The sequence below is a fragment of the Mastigoproctus giganteus genome, chromosome 10, assembly GCF_048544385.1.
Source record: "Mastigoproctus giganteus isolate SK-2022 chromosome 10, ASM4854438v1, whole genome shotgun sequence".
NCBI classification, from domain to species: domain Eukaryota; kingdom Metazoa; phylum Arthropoda; class Arachnida; order Uropygi; family Thelyphonidae; genus Mastigoproctus; species Mastigoproctus giganteus.
Window position 1 is genome coordinate 40,984,559 of NC_143584.1, and position 20,698 is coordinate 41,005,256.

General features: G+C 39.9%; 1 protein-coding gene across 3 annotated transcripts in view; it reads left to right on the top strand.

Annotated features, from left to right (window-relative positions):
* The window catches only part of LOC150078996 (kinesin-like protein KIF21A), a 755,520-nt gene that overhangs the window by 500,828 nt on the left and 233,994 nt on the right, over positions 1-20,698 (top strand). For all 3 annotated transcript variants that reach the window (XM_090383539.1, XM_090383541.1, XM_090383540.1), the window contains one exon: positions 14,249-14,405. In XM_090383539.1, coding sequence (XP_090239665.1) covers positions 14,249-14,405 — 157 coding nt within the window. The remainder of the gene's footprint in view (positions 1-14,248; positions 14,406-20,698) is intronic.

Genomic DNA, 20,698 nt, shown 5'->3' on the forward strand with positions numbered 1-20,698 from the left:
CGCCGTGTGACGCTAATCATCTCTGCATGAGCAGTTTGTCTCTCTAATAAATTGCGTATTGCAGTAAAAATTGATCTCTCAAAAAATATGCGGTTCTTCCGTATTTTTCATTGTGTTTAGTGTAATACCGTAACCCTCGAATAACACCATGGGACCCATATGAAGTGCCACTAGTGATGCTGGAAGTGCTCCCAAGAAGCAAAGAAAAGTCATGACATTACAAGAAAAAGTTGAATTGCTTGATATGTACCATATATTGAGGTCTGCAGCTGCAGTTGCCCGCAATTTCAAGATAAATTAATCTGGTGTAAGGACCATTGTAAAAAAATGAAAGGAAATTCGTGAAGCCGTCGCTGCAGCTATGCCAGCAGGTGTGAAAACCTTGCACTTTTTTTTGCGAAATACCTTTTTATCTCGTATTGAAAATGCAGCTTTTATGTGGGTTCAGGATTGCTATAAGAAAGGCATAATTATAGACTAATATGATTCGAGAAAAAGCGAAGTCATTATATGACAATTTAAAGCAAAAGGAAGGTGAAGGATCTAAAGCTGGAGAATCTAATGCCAGCAAAGGATGGTTTGATAATTTTAGAAAGAGGTTTGGCTTAAAAAAATGTTAAGATAACAGGAGAAGCAGCTTCTGTCAACCAAGAGGCAGCAGGCGATTTCCCAGATGCCATTAAGAAAATTGAGTAGAAACGATATCTGCCTGAACAGGTTTTTAATGCAGACGAAAGTGCTCTATTCTGGAAAAAAATGCCACAAAGGTCATTATTTAGTAAGGAAGAGAAGCAAGGAAGCACCAGGGTTTAAGGCACAAAGGGAACTCTACTGTTTTGTGCAAATGCAGTCGGGTTTATGATCAGGACTGCCCTTATCTATAAAGCTACTAACCCCCGAGCCTTGAAGGGAAAAGATAAACACCAGCTGCTAGTCTTTTGGTTGGACAACGCGAACCCTTTTTCTGGATAGGTTCCATCGATGCTTTGTCCTAGAAGTCAGGAAGTACCTTGCCAGTAAGGGACTGCCTTTTAAAGTTCTTTTGATATTGGACATTGTCCAATATCAAAAGAACTTTAAACCACCCAGAACCGCATGAGTTCAACACTCAAGGCTTCAAAGTGGTCTACTTTCCCCCCAAACACAACATCTCTAATTCAGCCTCTAGATCAGGGGGTCAAAAAGACCGTCAAAGCTCATAGCATTGACAATCCATGGAAAAGATTGTCAACACTATGGAAGAGAACCCCAATAAAAAGAACATCATGAAAGTCTGAAAGGATTACACCATTGAAGATGCCATCGTTGTTATTGAAAAAGCCGTGAAAGCACCATCAAGCCCAAAACAATAAATTCCTGCTGGAGAAAACTGTGTCCAGATGTTGCATGTGACTTCACAGGATTTACGACAGAGCCAATCAAGGAAATCATGAAAGAGATTGTGGATGTGGCAAAAAAGGTGTGGGGGGGTGAAGGGTTTCATGATAGGGACCTTGGAGAAATTCAAGAGCTAATAGACACCATACCAGAGGAATTAACAGAAGACGACTTGATGGAGATGAGTGCTTCCGAACCATTGCCAGACGATAAGGAAGAAGACGTAGAAGAAGCAGTGCTAGAAAACAAATTGACATTAGACAATCTGGCAGAAGGATTCAGATTATTCAAGACTGCTTTTGACTACTTTTACAACATAGACCCTTCTATGATACGGGCACTGAAACTAAATCAAACATTGGAAGAAGGATTGGTACCATATAGAAACATTCTTATAGAAATGAGAAAGCAAAAAAGTCAGACATAAATTACGATGTATTTCCATAAAGTTATACCGAGTGTGCCTGCCTCTCCTTCCACCTCTGGTGCCTCCATAGTCAGGTGGGCAGGAGCAGCAGTGCGTAGCATAAGCTTCTTGATTAGACCGGGGTTCGAGCCCGTGACAACCAAAAACGGAGGATGCGGAAAGGTCAGGAAATGACCACCGCATATCCCTGAAGCAATATGGCCTTAGTTGTTAATGCTCCAAATAACAATACATACACCTTCCAGCTCTTCCGCTTCTGCCACCCCTGGGACAGCAAGGCCTACCCCTCCTCCTCAGCCTACTCAATGTGAAGATGATGAGGATGAAGACCTTTATGATGATACTCTTAATGAATAATAAATAATCATCATGCTGTACAGTTAATAAACTTATTTGTTGTGTATGTGTGTGAGTTTCTTCATGTGAAAATCTAATAACTGTATGGCAAGAATGTATAAGATGTTTTTGTGTCATAGTGTATAGGCTAGGCTACCATAACGCAATCATATTGCTGCTTCTTCATTATCAATGCATGAATCTTATACCTGTAAATAAATATGAATTTATTTTTCACATTATCTTTTCATTTTTGATGTCTAGTGTTAGCATTTTGTATCATATAAGACAATATTGATGTAGGTACTGACACACAGACGATTCATCTTGTAAACAGACGACATAAACTTACGGTATCAATAAATACAGAACAGTACCGTAAATGTATTTTCTCTTCCTTATGATTTTCTTAATAACATTTTCTTTTCTCTAGATTACTTTATTGTAAGAATACAATATACAGGGTGTCTCAAAAATATTGGTACAAACGTTTAGAGGAGGTAGGTGACATCTAAAGGAATGTGAATTGCATAGGAACCCATAACCAGAAATGTTACAGGAAAGTAGCATTAGAATTAGCATTAGTAGAGGCATTTGATGCAAGAAAGCAAGCTTATGCAGCATCAGCCAAAAAAAAAAAAAAAAAAAAAACCCACTTCCACTTCACCCCTCTGTTCGTTCAAAATACCTGTCCAGCTGAGCCTTAAACTTATTTAGGCTATCAACCTCCACCACAAGGGATGGAAGTCTGTTCCACCAACCAACCACCCGCTGGCTAAAGGCAAATTTCCGCACATCTATCCTACATCTGTCTTTCCTTGTAGTAGCAGAGGCACAGAGTAGTTGATAATTTAATTGATAATTGATAATTTATTTATTTATCCCTATTTTGTGTTACAATTGTTGGGAGATAACAGCAAGAAGGGAGGGAGAACACATAAGCCAGAGGCTTTTTAGGGGGTGTTCCCTTTGAAAAAGATAACAATAAAAACAGATGCATCATGAATCGGACATGTTTCTACATTCCATTACCGAGACTACGTAAACCAACCACACATGTCGCGTGGTTAACAACAGTACATACTTATAATTACATTGTGAGTACTTTTACAATAACAAGTATGAAAGAAAAATTATGAAATAATTGCATAGAATGTTACAATTTATGACAGCTATTCCTTCAACTTGTTTACACAATTTCCAAACTGGTATGCATTGTGGAAAGTTCAGGAGTTGAGTTGAGTGGAAGGTGATTTAGATCAGACCTCCCTGGTGATGTGTTCAGTCAGGAGCTTCTTGAACTTGTTTAGTGAAATGGCATTTTTGATGTTTTCAGGAAGATTATTCCAGGTTTTTGCGCCTCTGTATTTTATATTTTTCTGGCCTATGGCTTTTCTGAAAAGCGGAACCTTCAGGTTCGCTTCATTTCTTAAATTATATCTTATTTCTTCTTCTTCTATTGTTATAAAAAAGGATCTGAAGAGAGGAGGAAAGTTTTTGGTGTTTTCAAAGCATTGTAGACAAAGACCGCTTCAGCTTTTTGTATCAGTTGGTAGATGCTTAAGAGTCTCGCTTCCTTATATCTCGAAGTCACCGATGCATTCCAGGGAAGGCCCAAAATTGAACGAACACATCGATTGACAATTGAATTGATTCTCGTAAGGTTATATTGACTGGTCGTACCCCATGAGATAATTCCATATGTGAAGTGAGGCTGTATTAAGGAAAGGAATACTAGTCTGAGAAGGGAAGGAGGTACCCAGGCAGAGGCTCGGGCGAGTATTCCTGCTAGTGACGAAGTTTTCTTTCGTAAGGTGATCATTTGTTTATCCCAACTCAGCTTGTCATCTAGCCAGATTCCTAGAAACTTGGTATCATTCACCCTTTCCAGTTGTTTTCCTTTGTATGATATTTCGAAATCAATATTCAATGGTTTATTTTTCGTCCTAAACACCATATATTTGGATTTTTCTGGGTTTAGTATCAGCTGATTCTTTTGAAGCCAACTATGCATTTCAGAGAGCAGGGCAGAGATCTTGCATTGAAGTTGGTTAGGGTCTTTATCAGTGATTAGAATGGAAATGTCATCGGCATACGCTACTAGGTGGAAGATGGAAGATGAGAGAGAAATTCATTAATGTAAAGAACAAATAGGATCGGTCCGAGAAGTGAGCCTTGAGGTACTCCCCTAGAGAAATAAGAAATGTCTGAAAAAGACTGGTTTGTTTTAACGACAAATGGCCTATCACTAAGGTAGTCTTCAAGGAGAAGGTTAATTTTTCCTCTCAAGCCAAGATTGTTGAGCTTGTTGAGTAGGATATTATGATTTATGCAGTCAAAAGCTTTTGATAGGTCTAGAAACAGTGCTATTGCATAGTGACCCTTTTCAAGACAGTCCGTGATCCTGGAGCAGAAGTCAACAATTGCCAGGTCAGTGGATCTTTTTGAACGATAAGCGTACTGTTGTTGATGGATAAGCTGATTGACTTCCAGGAAGCCCATGAGTCTGCCGTGAAGAATTTTTTCGAATAATTTTGCAAAAACTGAGAGTAGAGCTATTGGACGAAAATTGTTGATAGAGTTACAATTTTTCCCCTTAGGAACAGGAACAATGACTGCTTTTTTGAATTGAGACGGGAATTTACCAGATTGAACGGAAAGATTGTAAATATACTTCAGTGGTGTTAGAATTGAGTTAAGGACCTTTTTCAGCAGAGCAGGAGATATTTCATCAAAGCCAGGGGCTCCCTTTTCTTTTAATTGATGTCCTGCTTCTAAAATCTCTTGATCTGAGAGCAGAGCGAGGAAAAAAGAGCTCCTCATTGAGTGCTTGACAGATTCTTTCGTTGCATTATCTCTAGAGTCAACTTCGTCTTTAAAAAGGTTATTCACGCTTGAGATAAAGTGATTACGGAATGCTGCGGCTTTTTCCTGGTCATCCGAAATGAGTACCTCGTTCTCAACTACATCTCTAATGTAGCTCTGTGGTTTCGTTTTTCTTCCAGGTAGTAGCTTGTCCAAGACTGCCCACTTTTCCTTGCTTGTAATGACGCCTTTAAGTTGGGAACTATAATATTTCCTTTTCTCCGACCTAATACTGTCGGTGACTTTGTTTCTGTACGTTGTGTATTTGTTTTTATCCTCCTCCTTTCCTGTTTCTCTAGCAATTCTTGCAAGTTTGTCCCTTTTCTTTAGCATGTTACAAATTTTGTTTGACATAAATGGGCATAATTTCCATCTTGGCCTAGTGGTCTTTTTATTCCCTGGGATCCTGATGTATGACGCGCATTTTTCGTAACTATTTAGGATATGCTCAAAGAAGAAGTTCGTCGCAATTTCAGGATCGTCTGTAGCAGCCACTCCATCCCATGAAGACTGCTGGAGATCATAACAGAGCTGATAGAGATAGCCTGGAGTCACAGATCTGTGAGTGTGCATGATCTCTTCCACAATTTCTCCTTTTTCAATTACCATTAAGATGGGACGATGATCAGAAATGGTTGCATCCAGTACTGCATAGGTTAGTGAGCATTCCCCAATTGCGAAGTCAAGAAGGGAATTGTGGGACTCACATTCTAGTCGGGATAATTCCGTCAGTCAGAAGAGAAAAACCATTGGAAGAAATGACATCTAGGAGGTCTTGCACTTGAGAGGAAGAGCTTTGAAGTATGTTAATATTAAAGTCTCCCATCAGCAGAAGACTAAGGGATTTGCTTGTGAAGTGAGATAGAATATTGTCAAGAGTTACAAGGAAACTGTTGACTGAAGCTGACGGAGGTCGGATTGATTTTGATTTGATTGATTTGGTAGTTGTTGGCGCATCGGCTTCTGTGGCCATATTGCACCTCCAAAGGTTTTTGCAGTACAGTGATCCAAGCCCGAGGCGGGAATCGAACCCGCGACCTTTGGGTTGCCGGGCAGGTACTTTACCCACTCGGCTAGCCCGGTCGGCGACGGAGGTCGGTATAGACACCCAATCACCAGAGAAGCAATGCGGATAAAAGTGATTTCACAAGCTTGATCAGGCAGATTTGTGATAGGAAAGGCAGAGCATCGCAGATGATTGTGATAGGAAAGGCAGAGAATCGCAGATGATTGTGAACGTAAATAGCAACTCCACCCCCTTTAGAATCACATCTGCAACTGTGAAAGAGAGCATAGTCTTGAAATCGGACTGAAACTTCAGGGGAGAACCAGGTCTCAGTAAAAACCATCAGGTCTGGATGGAGATTCCATGATGTCAGTTGCGCGGGGATTTCATCATTATGTTTTACAAGACTGTGTGCGTTCATATAGAATACAGTAATTGCATCTTTTGATGCTGTAGTAAGGCATAAGTTATTTGGTTTAATTGTTGGCAAGTGACATGGCAGAAAGGTATTTTCACAAGAGTTAGAGTCATTCAAATTCTGGTAGGATGAAGAGATAGATGAATCGTTTATAGAAGTTCTTCCCAGTTGAGATTCCAGAATATCTGAAAAATGCTCGATATGTCATTCCCGTTGACTAGTTTCAATTGCTAAGTCACTGGCTGATACCCCAGTACGAGGAAGAGGGGGGCGTCCATAGAAAGGCCGAATAATGGCTCCCTCAGGCCAGCAGTGATTCTTTAGTAATAGATCAAAATCTGTTTGTTGACACTGAATATAGAAAGAGCTGTACGAATCGTGTTTGGAATTCATTTTTATTACGTTTACTTCTATCTGCAGTTGAGTTCTGATATGCTGCTCTACTTCTGTACCGCACAGTTGGGGTTCGAGTCGCGAGACGAAAATACTCTTGGTTGAACTTTTAGTTCTTGGGACTGCTCTGATTGAAGAGTTGGTAGCTGTTCCCACAACAGCAGGGGTGTGTCGATGTCTTCCTGCCTGATTATAGGCAGATTGATTCCGTTGTCCTCTGATGTTATCTGCCTGCCTCCTGGAGAAAATGACATCTTCTAGGAGTGGATTGACAGATCTATTGCCATATTTACACGCTTTCTGAGATTGACTAGTAACTGGACCATATACTGGAGTATGTGGAGGTTCTTTTACAATAGATGCATAAGTGGCTTCTGCTATAGGAGTCGGTTGAAATGTGGGATTTGCCATAGATTTCGCCAAGTTTCTTGTAGGACTGGAGTTTTGAATAAGTCTACTGGAGTTTTGGATAAGATTTGTTAAATCCAAAATTTTTTGTAGTAAGACATAATTTATTTCGCAAAGTTGGGTGTTTTCTGACCTGATTTTTTTAGTTTCGTCAAAAAGAGAAGCCATCATGGATTTTTGAGTGTCCAGGATTTGAAAAATCATTTTCGTGGTCATCTCATTTGGCTTTCAACTTGTGAGACTTCGTGGTTAAGAAGGTGAGAGAAGGAGCAATTTGTCTGCTCTGATATCACGTCATGAGGTATGTCCTTGGATGGCCCACTCTGTTCAGTGCCATTTGACGATGAGGTGAAACACTGAGATTCGCCGTCGGAAAGACTTAAAAGATCCGTTGGTGTTGATCCTGAGTTATTTTCATTTTTCGTCTGTTTTTTCTTCGTCTGCCTGTAATTTATGCAACAGGGACCTTTCCACGAGTCGATAGCTGCCTGTGACATCTTTTTCCAGTTTACGGTTGACAAATCTATGCATTTTATACAGTACACAAGACTGCATTCCGCATTGCACTGGAGGAAGTCTTTGCATTTCTTTTTACACATATGGCAAATAATTTGCACTTGCGGAGCCATTGTAATTAACAGTAAAAACAATAAATTTCTTTTTTATATTAAAATGAAAATTAAATATGCAAGGTAAGATGAAACATTAAATGCAAAATATAAAATATGCAATATTCGAAACAATATTATTGCTATTTGAACTAATTTTACAGTAAACTAATCAGAGAATTAGTTGAAATACTTTAGAATTCTTTAAAATACATTCAAAGATTTGAGTGCGATTTCTGAGATAAGCTTAGAACAGTCCTAATTTGAACTACACGTAGTACTTAAGGTCACACCACTGCAGATTAGTCAGTAGTCTTTTGAAAGGCACGGTCCTCTTTGTAGGAACAATGACAGGTGACTTTGTGGGCTATAATCAGACAAAAACAGTAAAGTGACTGACCTTGGTTAACCTGTGAGACAGTAATCCTTACGCTGAAAACTTCCCAGCTTCGTGACTGCCTATAGAAACTGTATGAGATACCTTGTTGAAGAGGAACATAAATTTCGTTTACTATCGCTTGAAAACTATCTTTCGAGTACTTCTTTCTTCAGAGTTGTGAAGAGCAACGCTCGCTGACCCGTAGTGTATCAAAATGTTGGAACAGATTCATCTTGAATCATCAATTCTAGCATATATTTGCAGGAGAACAACACAACACCACAGTAACCATTCGCGCACGCGTACTCACCGCTGGCTAAAGGCAAATTTCCGCACATCTATCCTACATCTGTCTTTCCTTGTAGTAGTAGAGGCACAGAGTAGTAGCAGTGGCAAACATTTATTTGACATAATATTAACAATGGAGTATGAGATGGATGCATTTCATGACGTTACAACAGATGCTCGAAGGTTCCACCATGAGACGCGATGCATGCGTGACACTGACACAGCATGGATTGGCAGACACGGTCGAACACACCTGGAGTTTCTTTGACAGTAGCAGCAGCGCAGACGAGTCTCGCCACGAGATCCATTTCCGTCTCCCCCAGACGATTCATACACGATAGATTTGAGGACCCCCACAGAAAGAAATCAAGGCTCGATAAATTAGGTGAGCATGGGGGCCAGGAAACGGGTCCACCACAGCCAATCCATCGATGCCCAAAATGCCTGTTCAAATGGTCATGAACACACCTTCCATAATGGGCAGGCACCCCATCATGTTGAAACCAAATGTTGCGTCTCACATTTGCTGGAACATCATGAAGTAATCCTGGTAGAACTTGTTCAAGAAAGATCCAATATTTAGCGGAGCTCATGCAGGATGGTAACAGGTATGGGCCGACTAAGCAGTCACCGACCATACCTGCCCATACATTTATTGCAAAGCGATGTTGTGCCGCATGGGGGTGCACACCGTGTGGGTTGTCGTGAGCCCACACACACACACACACACACACACACATGAGCATTGTGCTGATTGAATAAGCCTTCCCGAGTGAAATAAGCCTCATCTGTGAACAAAACATAGGCTGGAAAATTCAAGTCTTGAACACTTTCTTGGAGAAACCACTGCGCAAAAGCTACATGTGTAGGATGATCTTGGGGGAGCAGTAACTGAACCCTTTGGAGATGAAAGGAGTGTAAGGAACCGTCGTGCCAGACACGCTATACACTGCAACGAGACACTCCTAAGGCAGAGGTAACGGCACGTGTGCTGGTAGTAGGATTATTCTGGATGGTATTCAACACACTTTCTTCCATGGTGGGAGTTCGCGTTGAACGTGGTCTGCCCGCACTACTCCTGTTACCTCTGAATCACCCATAATTGCACAAATTTTGATGCACACGTGCAAACAAACGGTGGTGCAGTACAAGTCTGACTGGGAAGCGCTCTCCATAAATTTGTTGAGTGGCTCATCCATTGCCCTCTGCTAATCCATACACTAGGTGCATGTCTGCCAGCTCACAGTTCATATATCGATGCATGCTCTTCGTGCGGTGACTACTGCTTGAATGAGTAAACCAGAAATTTTCCCTCTCATCTCGCGAACTGATGAACAACAAAGTGTACCGATTTACGGTGACGTTTCCGGTTATGGGTTCCTATGCAATTCTCATTCCTTTAGATGTTACCTACCTCCCCTAGTACATAGGAAGCAGAGTACATAGGAAGCCAGAAGCAAAGTCTAAAAAATCAAATATAATTGTGCATTTTGGTTTCGATTTGTTTTTTTTTTTTTTTTTTTTTTATGGTACTTAGTACCATCCATGGGTTGTGGAGGCTGGGAAGACGAAAGATATTTGTTTACATTAAACTTGGATGTCTTTAGACTGTAATTTTCAGGAAATACGAATGAAGGAAGGGTTTCCAGGAAATGGCAGTTCAATGAATAAACAAGGAAGATGAAAAGTTGGTTCTCTGAGTTTGAAGTTGGACAGTAAATGGATGGTAACGGCATGTGTTTGGACTATTTTGAAAGAGAGAATGGGAATTATATAAGCCAATTCAGAAGAACAGTGCCCATGGAAGTATCTGAAGAAAAGGCATGCAGCAGAAACAGTATGTCTATGAGACAGAGAGTGGAGAGACTCTGTTAGAAATGAGTCATTAATTAACCTAACTACCCTCTTCTGAATGGAATCTAGAAGCCTGAGGGAGGTTTTGGGGGCACTGCCCCAGATGTGGGAACAATATCCCACGGTAGGGTGGATTTGCAATTTGTACAGAGTGAACAGCTGTTTGGAAAAAAAGTAACGCCGAAAGTAAAAGAGAAAACCAAGTTTTTTAGATGCAGAGTAAGCAATATTTGTAATGTGCTTGTGCCAAGAGAGATTAGAAGTCAGGGTAATCTCCAAAAGAGAGATACCACCTTGCCTAGAAATCGGAGTGTCACCAAAGATAAGCATAGGAGCAGAAGAATCCTTTTTGCAAAATTAAGACAGGAATGATTTTTAGAAGGATCGAAATCAACTAAGTTGTCTTTGCCCCAATGGAAGAATTACCTGGAGATCGGTATTTAAGGAATTGGATATTCGAGAAGTTGAAGCTGATTGAGCAGGGCAAGGTTTCCCAAACTGGAAAGTGGAATGCAATGTGCTATCATCGGCAAAACTATAGATAAGATTTCCAATCAATGGAAGAAGGTTATTAATTTACAAGAGAAAAAGAGTGGGGGAAAGAACTGAACCTTGGGGTACACCAGCATTAGTGGAGAAGTTAGAAGACACAGAGCCATCTACAATCACCCTCAGTGAGCGGTTAGAGAGAAAACTGGATAACTAATCACAAAAAACAGTTGGAAAACAATAAGTGATGTTTTTTGTTTAGAAGACCGTTATGCCAAACACGATCAAAAGCCTTTAAGATGTCAAGAGCAACTGCTTGTGTTTCAATGAATTTTTCCATTGAATTGGTCCATAGATGGGTAACATAAGCCAGAATATCACCAGTGGAACGACACTGATGGAACCCATACTGGCGATCATTGATTACATGGAAGGTTTCTAGGTAGTTTAAGAGTTGGCGGTTAATAAATTTCTCCATTACTTTAGAAAAAAGTATAAGTAACTGCAATAGGACGAAAATTGGATGGGAGGGATTTGTCACACTTTTTAGGAACTGGCTGGATATGAGCAAATTTCCAAGCAGAAGGAAAAACACCTTTGGAATAAGAAAGTGAAAAAAGGCAGGGAGTAAGTTTAGGAGCACAGGTTTTGAGAACAAGTGGAGAAAAACCATCAGGACCTGGGATGCTAGCAGGTAAGTTTTATCCTTGGCTGAAGTAACAGTAGAACCATCTGGTTTTAACAGAAATGGGAGCAGAGATGGGCAAAAGTTGCGGCCAATAGCTTTGGCAAAAGACCAGAATGCTCGGCTACCATTAGAGCAAGAAGCAAGTTTTCTACTCTTAGCCTGTTCAAAATCTAGTTGGACTGATTAATAACTGCTTTACAATTATTGCAAGTTTTGGTGTATTGTTGTTGTTGTTGTTATTTGGTTTTTAGGAGCATTAGCAACTAAGGCCATATTGCTCCGGGGATATGCGGTGGTCATTCCCTGACCTTTCCGTATCCTCTGTATTTAGTGGTGACGGGCTTGAAACCCGGTCTAATCAAGAAGCGTGTGCTACGCACTGCTGCTCCTTCCCACCTGGCTACGGAAGCGCCCAGTTTTGGTGTAGGCAGAAAATGAAACTGAAGAATTGGAAACAAGCCAATTACATTATATGCAACATTCTTCTCTTGAACAGCCTTAGCACATTTATTGTAAAACCAAGGTTTAGATAAAGGATGAGATTTTAAAGTGGAGTGTGGAATAAAGGATTCCATACCTACAAGAATAATTTCACTGAAACGATCTGAGAAAACGCTGACATCGGAAGTTTTGAAACAGTAATCCGACCAAGGAAAAGGAGAAAAGAAATCTTATAGGTCATTCCATTTTGCATTCTTGTAATGCAAAACAACATGAGGTTAGGAATAGCCATGAGATAAAGGCTCCATTGGAGAAGAGACAATCACAAAGCTGTGATCTGAGGTGCCTAAAGGACCACTCACTTCAATCATGTGCTTAGAAGGGTTGTTTGTGTGAAAAAGATTAAGTGTGTTTGCTGTATGGTTAGGATTGTCTGGTATTCGGGTAGTTAAATGAACAATCTGTGTGAGGTCATGAGTGATCGCAAAATCCTCAGTATCTTGAACTGCTGGGTCAGTGTGACTAGAAAATGGAAGCCCGCTGGAGTTGTGAACATTAAAATCACCAAGGAAAATTATCTCACCATTAGGAAAGTTGTATGGAGAAAGTCAAGTTGCAAAGAGAGGAAGCCAAAGAGTTCCAAGTGATTAGTGAAGTTGGGAGAACGGTAGAGACAACAGATGAATTTGACAGAATGAGGTAGAGAGATTTTAAGCCAGAGAAGATCGAAAAGAGGAGAGTCCAAATTACCGGGTCTCTGGCATGGAATATCAGAACGGATATACCACTTTTGAGGCAAAAGGAATCATACAGCGAATAATTTTGGCAACTGAGATGATCAGTGATTGAATCAACCGATAACTGAGATTCTGTCAGAAAAAGTACATGAGGTTTGGCAGACTCTAAGTGGAGATGGACATCGTTGAGATTAGAATTGAGACCACTTATATTTGTGAAATGAACTAGGAAGTGTTTGGGAGGTTTAGATCTTTTCACAGATAAGCTTGCTCTATTAGTTTGACAATTCAAGATCTTTTCACAGATAAGCTTGCTCTATTAGTTTGACAATTCAAGATGTTTTCAAAAGTGAGAAAAATTGGGGAGAGGACATGCTGTATGAAGTAATGAAATTTTTGGATATGGCATACACATGGTAAGAATATACTGAGATCCTTGAGGTTGCGGGTTCGATTCCTGCCTTGGGCTTGGATCAGAGTACTGCAAAAACCTTGGGAGGTGCATTATGGCCACAGAAGCCTATGCACCAAGAACTACCAAACAAAAAAAAAAAAAAATCTGCCAGAGTAGAGGTAGCAAGATTATACACCAGCTGATTGAGAAGGCTCCTAGTAAGTTACCAATAGGTTCAGTGTACTAACTAGGGGCCAGCTTGTGAACACCATTTTAGAGCTGTACCCTCGAAATGTAAGGAAGTTTGGGACCTTGCCATGGTGTTCATCATAACTTCCAAAGGCATCTGTCATACTGCATGATGGGGAAGGGTTGACCAGAACTTGGCAGTGGCGGCAGCCTTAAATCGTAAGCCCCAGTTTGCTTAAAAGGTTGTGTGGATGTACCTACCACGTCTTCCTGTATGAATTCTTCCAAATCTGTTGGATGACATACCACTACACATGCCAGGGAATGCAGTATCACTATGGCAAAGCACTAGTTCCTTGCAGGATGGCCAAGCATCACCTGAATGCTAGATTAGGTGGTCTTGTTGATCTCAAAATTAATTCACTTTCCTGACCTGAATTTGTGCTTGATTTTTTTCTTATTAGTTTACTTAAAATCAGTGGTATATGAGAGAAGACAACCAGAAGACATTTTGGAACTGATACCACTTTATAAACGGGTAGAAACCATGTGCAGTAACACTGCACACATATTTCTATCCATTTGTAAAGTGGTGTATCCTGGTTACATGTCATCAATATTACATCCTGGCACCAGCAGTCATCTCTTTCAGGTATAAAAAAATTGTGGCATTTTCCCATGTTTGATAAAGTAACCAGTATATAAATTTCTTCATGCAACTTGCTTATCATATAGTGATTATTGTCAGCAGTGACCCATTTTGCCTGTTTTAAATTTAAATAGCACCACTTCAGTGAGGTAGGGGAGTTCTTATTTAACTTCCCATTTAGACTAAGTTTGAGATACATACACTGTGGATTTAGTACCTTGAGCATTTGAGCTTAAAATTTCTGAATAAATATTCAGAGGTAAATATGTATATCATGGTAAATTTATTTTATTTTTTTTTAGAGCTTTCAAGTCTCTCAGAAAGAATCTAATGTGAAAGAACTAGAAGCAAAATTAAAGCAAGTTGTGGAAAGCAATGCTGTTCAACAGCAATTGTTACAGCATGTGCTTTTGCAAACAAATGTGGATCTTTATAACAAAGTCATGTCATCTGTTGATGGTAAATGTACCTTTTTTTGCTATTTATCGTTCAGATTAAATTTTTGTTTTAATACGAGGGTGGACTAGAAAGTAATGCCTCTTAATTCATTACTTCAGCAACTAGATGGTGCAGAAGTTCCAAATTCTGGGTTCTCCATGTAGCTAATAGCATGCATAATAGTATTTCTGTGTGGGTGTTCTTTTACCATTTCCACTAATTTAAATAGAAAAACCTTTTTACATGTGATTTCAAAGATTCTCACAGTTATTCAGTTGACTTTTTGTTGGCCTCTTTGGTGTTATCGAAACCAAATTTTGGAAAAGGAATGATAATCATTTCAGTCCAGTGTATTAAGACATTGGACATGATTAATAAAATATATATCAAACATGTAAGGCCTAGCATTGTAGGAGTGTTTCTTCAATACAACAAAGCCATGGCCTAACAACATTGCAACATTGGGAATAATTTAATCTCTGAGATTTGAAGTTGTTTTGCATGTTCCCTCTAGCCCATATTTGGCTTTATATATATATATTTATTTATTTTATTATTTTTTTTTTATTTTTATTTTAACCATATGTGAAATTATGTAGAAGATTATGGAATTTGAGGAATAGAAATAGAAAAAGAGTATCAGAACAGATTAATGCCATCAAAATAATGATTGAACATTACATCAGTCTGTATATTAACTTATTTTTTATTTTTTAAAACTTAATACTAACTGGATAAATTGGATAAATTGCATACAACTGGAGAAATTTAATAAGAATTTAGAATATAAGTTTTAGGGATGAAAATTAAACCCATGAGGCCAAAGGGCCAAGTATTTAGGTAACCTAAGTTGGACTTCATTGTTGTACCCTTTATAGGGTACAGCAATTTCTTCAATTTATCCAGTTGGTATTAAGTTTTAAAAAATAAAAAAATAAGCTATATATATATAAATATATATATATATATATTATTCCCACTGCTTAAAAAACATTTCTGATGCAACAGATATGATTCATCAAAGAAGTTGAAGTAGCTTTAAAGAGATGACTGTTTTCTTGAGAAAAAAAAATTGTTTTAAAGGCATACAAAAACTGTTATTCACTGGACACAATATTAGTATTAGTATTAGTAACGGCCGCATGGTGCAAGAAAGCCTATGGCTTATGCTGCACCAGCCAAAAAAAAAAAACCCGACAAAACAATGATAAAAACAAAAAATAAATAAATTAATTAAATAAATAACTAAATAATAATAATTAATAAATAAAAAAAATAATAAAAAAAAATAAAAAGGAAATTAAACCTATCATCCTATGTGCTTCCCTTACCCGAAAGTACTATCCAGATGACCTTTGAATTTCCCCAAACTGTCGGCCTCTACCACCCATGAAGGCAACTTATTCCAGTAATTTATAACTCGCTGGCTAAAATAAAACTTCCTGCAGTCCAATCTAAACATTTCCCCCCGTAACTTGAATTTATGTCCCCTAGTTCTAGCATAATTTATAATCTTGAAAAATTTGTCCTCTTTCACTTTACTGATGCCTCTCAGAGCCTTAAACACCTCAATCAAATTTCCTCCAAGGTGTCTTGTTTCCAAACTCTGCAACCCACATATTCGAAGTCTTTCTTCATAAGGATGCCCTTTTGCCGATCTCACCAGGCGAGTTACCCTTCATTGCACCCTTTCAAGAAGCTCGATGTCTTTCTTTAGGTGCAGTCTCCATACTTGAACACAGTATTCCAAGTGTGGTCTAACATAAGCCTTATATAATGGGATTATCACGTCCCTATCTCTACTTGCAAAAGTTCGATAGATCATTGATAGGACACCATGGGCCTTCCTTGCAACCTGTTTACAATGCTCAGAGAATTTCATGTCTGACCGTATCGTAACACCAGTCCCTTTCCTCCAGTACTGGGTTTAGTTGAACTCCACCAAGTGAATAAGTTTTTTTTGAGATTAGCATTAGCATTAGTAGAGGCATTTGATGCAAGAAAGCAAGCTTATGCAGCATCAGCCAAAAAAAAAAAAAAAAAAACCCACTTCCACTTCACCCCTCTGTTCGTTCAAAATACCTGTCCAGCTGAGCCTTAAACTTATTTAGGCTATCAACCTCCACCACAAGGGATGGCAGTCTGTTCCACCAACTAACCACCCGCTGGCTAAAGGCAAATTTCCGCACGTCTATCCTACATCTGTCTTTCCTCAATTTGAATTTATGCCCTCTCAGGTGATTTTTCTGAGCTAGAGGAAGAATCCCATCAGCATTGAGCATGCTTAAACCATTCAAGGCTTTATACACCTCTATCAGATCACCTCGTTGGTGCCTAGTCTCCAGACACTGTAATTTGCAAAACTTAAGCCTTTCTTCGTAAGAGCACCCCTTTGTTCCATTCACTAATCTTGTTGCCCTTCTCTGTACTCGTTCAGCAGCTCTACATCCTTCTTGAAATGAGGCCTCCAGACCTGTATACAGTACTCTAGGTGTGGCCTGACCATTGCCTTATACAATGGAATAATCACCTCCTTATCCCTGCTGGAAAAATTCCTGTATATCATTGACAATACTCCATGAGCTACTCTTGCAGCCCGTCTGCACTGCTCAGAGAACTTCATATCTGCCTGCACAATCACCCCCAAGTCCCTTTCATTCTCTACCACTGTCAGTGTAGTACCACAGAGTTGATACGTTGCTCTGGGGTTGCTGTTTCCCATGTGTAGTACTTTACATTTGTCAATGTTAAACTTCATTTGCCACCTCTCAGCCCATCTGCTCAACCTTTCCAGATCCTGTTGCAGCAGCATAGTGTCAGTAGTGTCCTTGACAACCCTGCCAACCTTTGTATCATCTGCAAACTTGGACATTAAGCTTGATATACCATCATCAATATCATTTATAAATACAGAAAACAACAATGGACCCAACACTGAGCCCTGAGGGACTCCACTAATAACATCAGTCCACGATGAGCAGTATCCATTGATTACCACTCTCTGTCTTCTCCCCCTCAACCACCCCTTTATCCATAGCAGCAATTTGCCTCCAATGTCACACTGCTCCAATTTGTGTAGCAGTCTTCCATGTGCAACAGTATCAAAAGCCTTTCTAAGGTCCAAGTATATAATATCAAAGTTATTCCCTGCATCCAGCTCTTTTGTGACTGCATCATAGTATCCAATCTAGTTGGTCAGGCAAGACTTCCCCTTAACAAAACCATGCTGTGTCTGAGCTATAACTGAAGTCTTGTCTAAATGATCCTGCAGTGCTTCTTTAACCAGTGCCTCCATTAATTTTCCTGGAACAGAAGTTAAGCTCACAGGTCTATAATTACTTGTTTCAGCCTTTGATCCTCCTTTGTGAATTGCATTTAGCATTAGCATTAGCATTTAGCATTAGTAGAGGCATTTGATGCAAGAAAGCAAGCTTATGCAGCATCAGCCAAAAAAAAAAAAAAAGTGACATAAATAAATAAAAATAACCACTTCCACTTCACCCCTCTGTTTGTTCGAAATACCTGTCCAGCTGAGCCTTAAACTTATTTAGGCTATCAACTTCCACGACAAGGGATGGAAGTCTGTTCCACCCACCAACCACCCGCTGGCTAAAGGCAAATTTCCGCACATCTATCCTACATCTGTCTTTCCTCAATTTGAATTTATGCCCTCTCAGGTGATTTTTCTGAGCTAGAGGAAGAATCCCATCAGCATTGAGCATGCTCAAACCATTCAAGGCTTTGTACACCTCTATCAGATCACCCCGCTGGTGCCTAGTTTCCAGACACTGTAATTTGCAAAACTTAAGCCTTTCTTCGTAAGAGAACCCCTTTGTCCCATTCACCAATCTAGTTGCCCTTCTCTGTACTCGTTCCAGCAGCTCTACATCCTTCCTGAAATGAGGCCTCCAGGCCTGTATACAGTACTCTAGGTGTGGCCTGACCATTGCCTTATACAAGGGAATAATCACCTCCTTATCCCTGCTAGAAAAATTCCTATATATCATTGACAATACACCATGAGCTACTCTTGCAGCTCGTCTGCACTGCTCAGAGAACTTCATATCTGCCTGCACCACCACCCCCAGGTCCCTTTCATTCTCTACCACTGTCAGTGTAGTACCACAGAGTTGATACGTTGCTCTGGGGTTGCTGTTTCCCATATGTAGTACTTTACATTTGTCAATGTTAAACTTCATTTGCCACCTCGAAGCCCATCTGCTCAACCTTTCCAAATCCTGTTGCAGCAGCATAGTGTCAGTAGTGTCCTTGACAACCCTGCCAACCTTCGTATCGTCTGCAAACTTGGACATTAAGCCTGATATACCATCATCAATATCATTTATAAATACAGAAAACAATAAAGGCCCCAATACTGAACCCTGAGGGACTCCACTAATAACATTAGTCCACGATGAGCAGTGTCCATTGATTACCACTCTCTGTCTTCTCCCCCTCAACCACCCCTTTATCCATAGCAGCAACTTGCCTCCAATGCCACACTGCTCCAATTTGTGCAGCAGTCTTCCATGTGCAACAGTATCAAAAGCCTTTCTAAGATCCAAGTATATAATATCAAAGTTATTCCCTGCATCCAGTTCTTTTGTGACTGCATCATAGTATCCAATCAAATTGGTCAGGCAAGACTTCCCCTTAACAAAACCATGCTGTGTCCTAGCTATAACTGAAGTCTTGTCTAGATGATCCTGCAGTGCTTCTTTCACCAGTGCCTCCATTAATTTTCCGGGAACAGAAGTTAAACTCACAGGTCTATAATTACTTGTGTCAGCCTTTGATCCTCCCTTGTGAATTGGGGTCACATTTGCACATCTCCAGTCCATGGGTACCTCCCCTGAGTCCAAGGAAGCTCTCGTAATTATAGCCAAGGGTTTGCTGCCTCCTTTAATATAACTGGATAGATCCCATCCACGCCAGGTGCCTTTCTTGTGTTTATCTTCAACAATTTCTCCTCCACTTTACTCTCAGTTATTACAAGATTCTCCAGCTTACTGCTAGAGTTGAATACACCTCTGGCATTCCCCTCGCTGAATAACTCCTCATGTGTGAATGTCGATGCAAAATATTCATTTAGTTTGTTAGCTACCCGAGCAGGGTCATCAACAGTTGACCCATCGATCTCAAGTGGACCAATCTGATTCATCCCCTTCCTTCTAGAGTTTACATAAGTAAAGAACTCTTTGCTGTTTTTCTTCGCATCCCTTGCCAAGGATCTCTCGTAATCTGCCTTCGCCTGCCTAACCTCCTTTGTAACTTGGTTACAGATCAACTTGTATCTATCATAGGCGTCCGTGTCACGTGTTAATTTGTATGTATCCCATGCATTTTTCTTCTCTGCCATATGCCTCATTAGTTCATCTGACAACCATTTAGGCCTAAACCTTGAACAATATTTCTTAGTTGGTATGTAAAGCCTAGTAGCTTCCACGATAAGTTCTTTGAATGCTTCCCATTTTGAATTTGCTGTTGGCAATATCATCAGTTGATCCCACTGTATAGAATTTAAATACTGTCTCAGTCCATTGTAGTCGCCTTTACGAAAGCAATACCCCTTCCCTTTACCCCTAATGGTAGTTACCTCTTTGAGTAACTCCCACTTCAGCACACTGTGATCACTGCCACCAAGTGGTTCATTTATCTGCAGATTCTTAATGCATGAAGAATCACTACTGATAATCAAATCAAGAGTATTACTCCCTCTAGTTGCCTCCCGAACATGCTGATGTAGAAAACAATCATCCAATAAATCCACAAAAGCCTTGCTACTGTGTGAGTGACCAGCCCCCAAATTCCAGTCAATATCTGGGAAATTAAAATCCCCCATTATAAGACTCTCTGATTTACTGGCCCACTCTATTTCTCCGAACAGTTTCTTATTATACTCATCAGAGTCATTAGTCCTATAGCACACTCCTACTCTCAATTTTGATCTCCCAATGCTTATGTCACACCAAACTGACTCGACACTGCACTGTCCAGCGATGTCGACTGGCTTCACTTCCTTGGATTTTATGTGTTTTTTAACTAATAGCATAACCCCTCCTCCCTTCCTATCCTGTCTATCCTTTCTGTAGACATTGTACTCCCCAAATTCCAGTTCTGCATTTCTTATATCTGTGTGACACCACGTCTCTGAAATCCCCACAATATCTGCCTTTGATGTTTTGAGCAATACCTCAAATTCATCAAATTTATTTACTAAACTCCTAGCATTGGTGTACACACAAGTATACATGCACCTGTTCTTTTTCTTAGCTACCCTAACACAACCCATGTGTTTACTTGTACCCCAATGA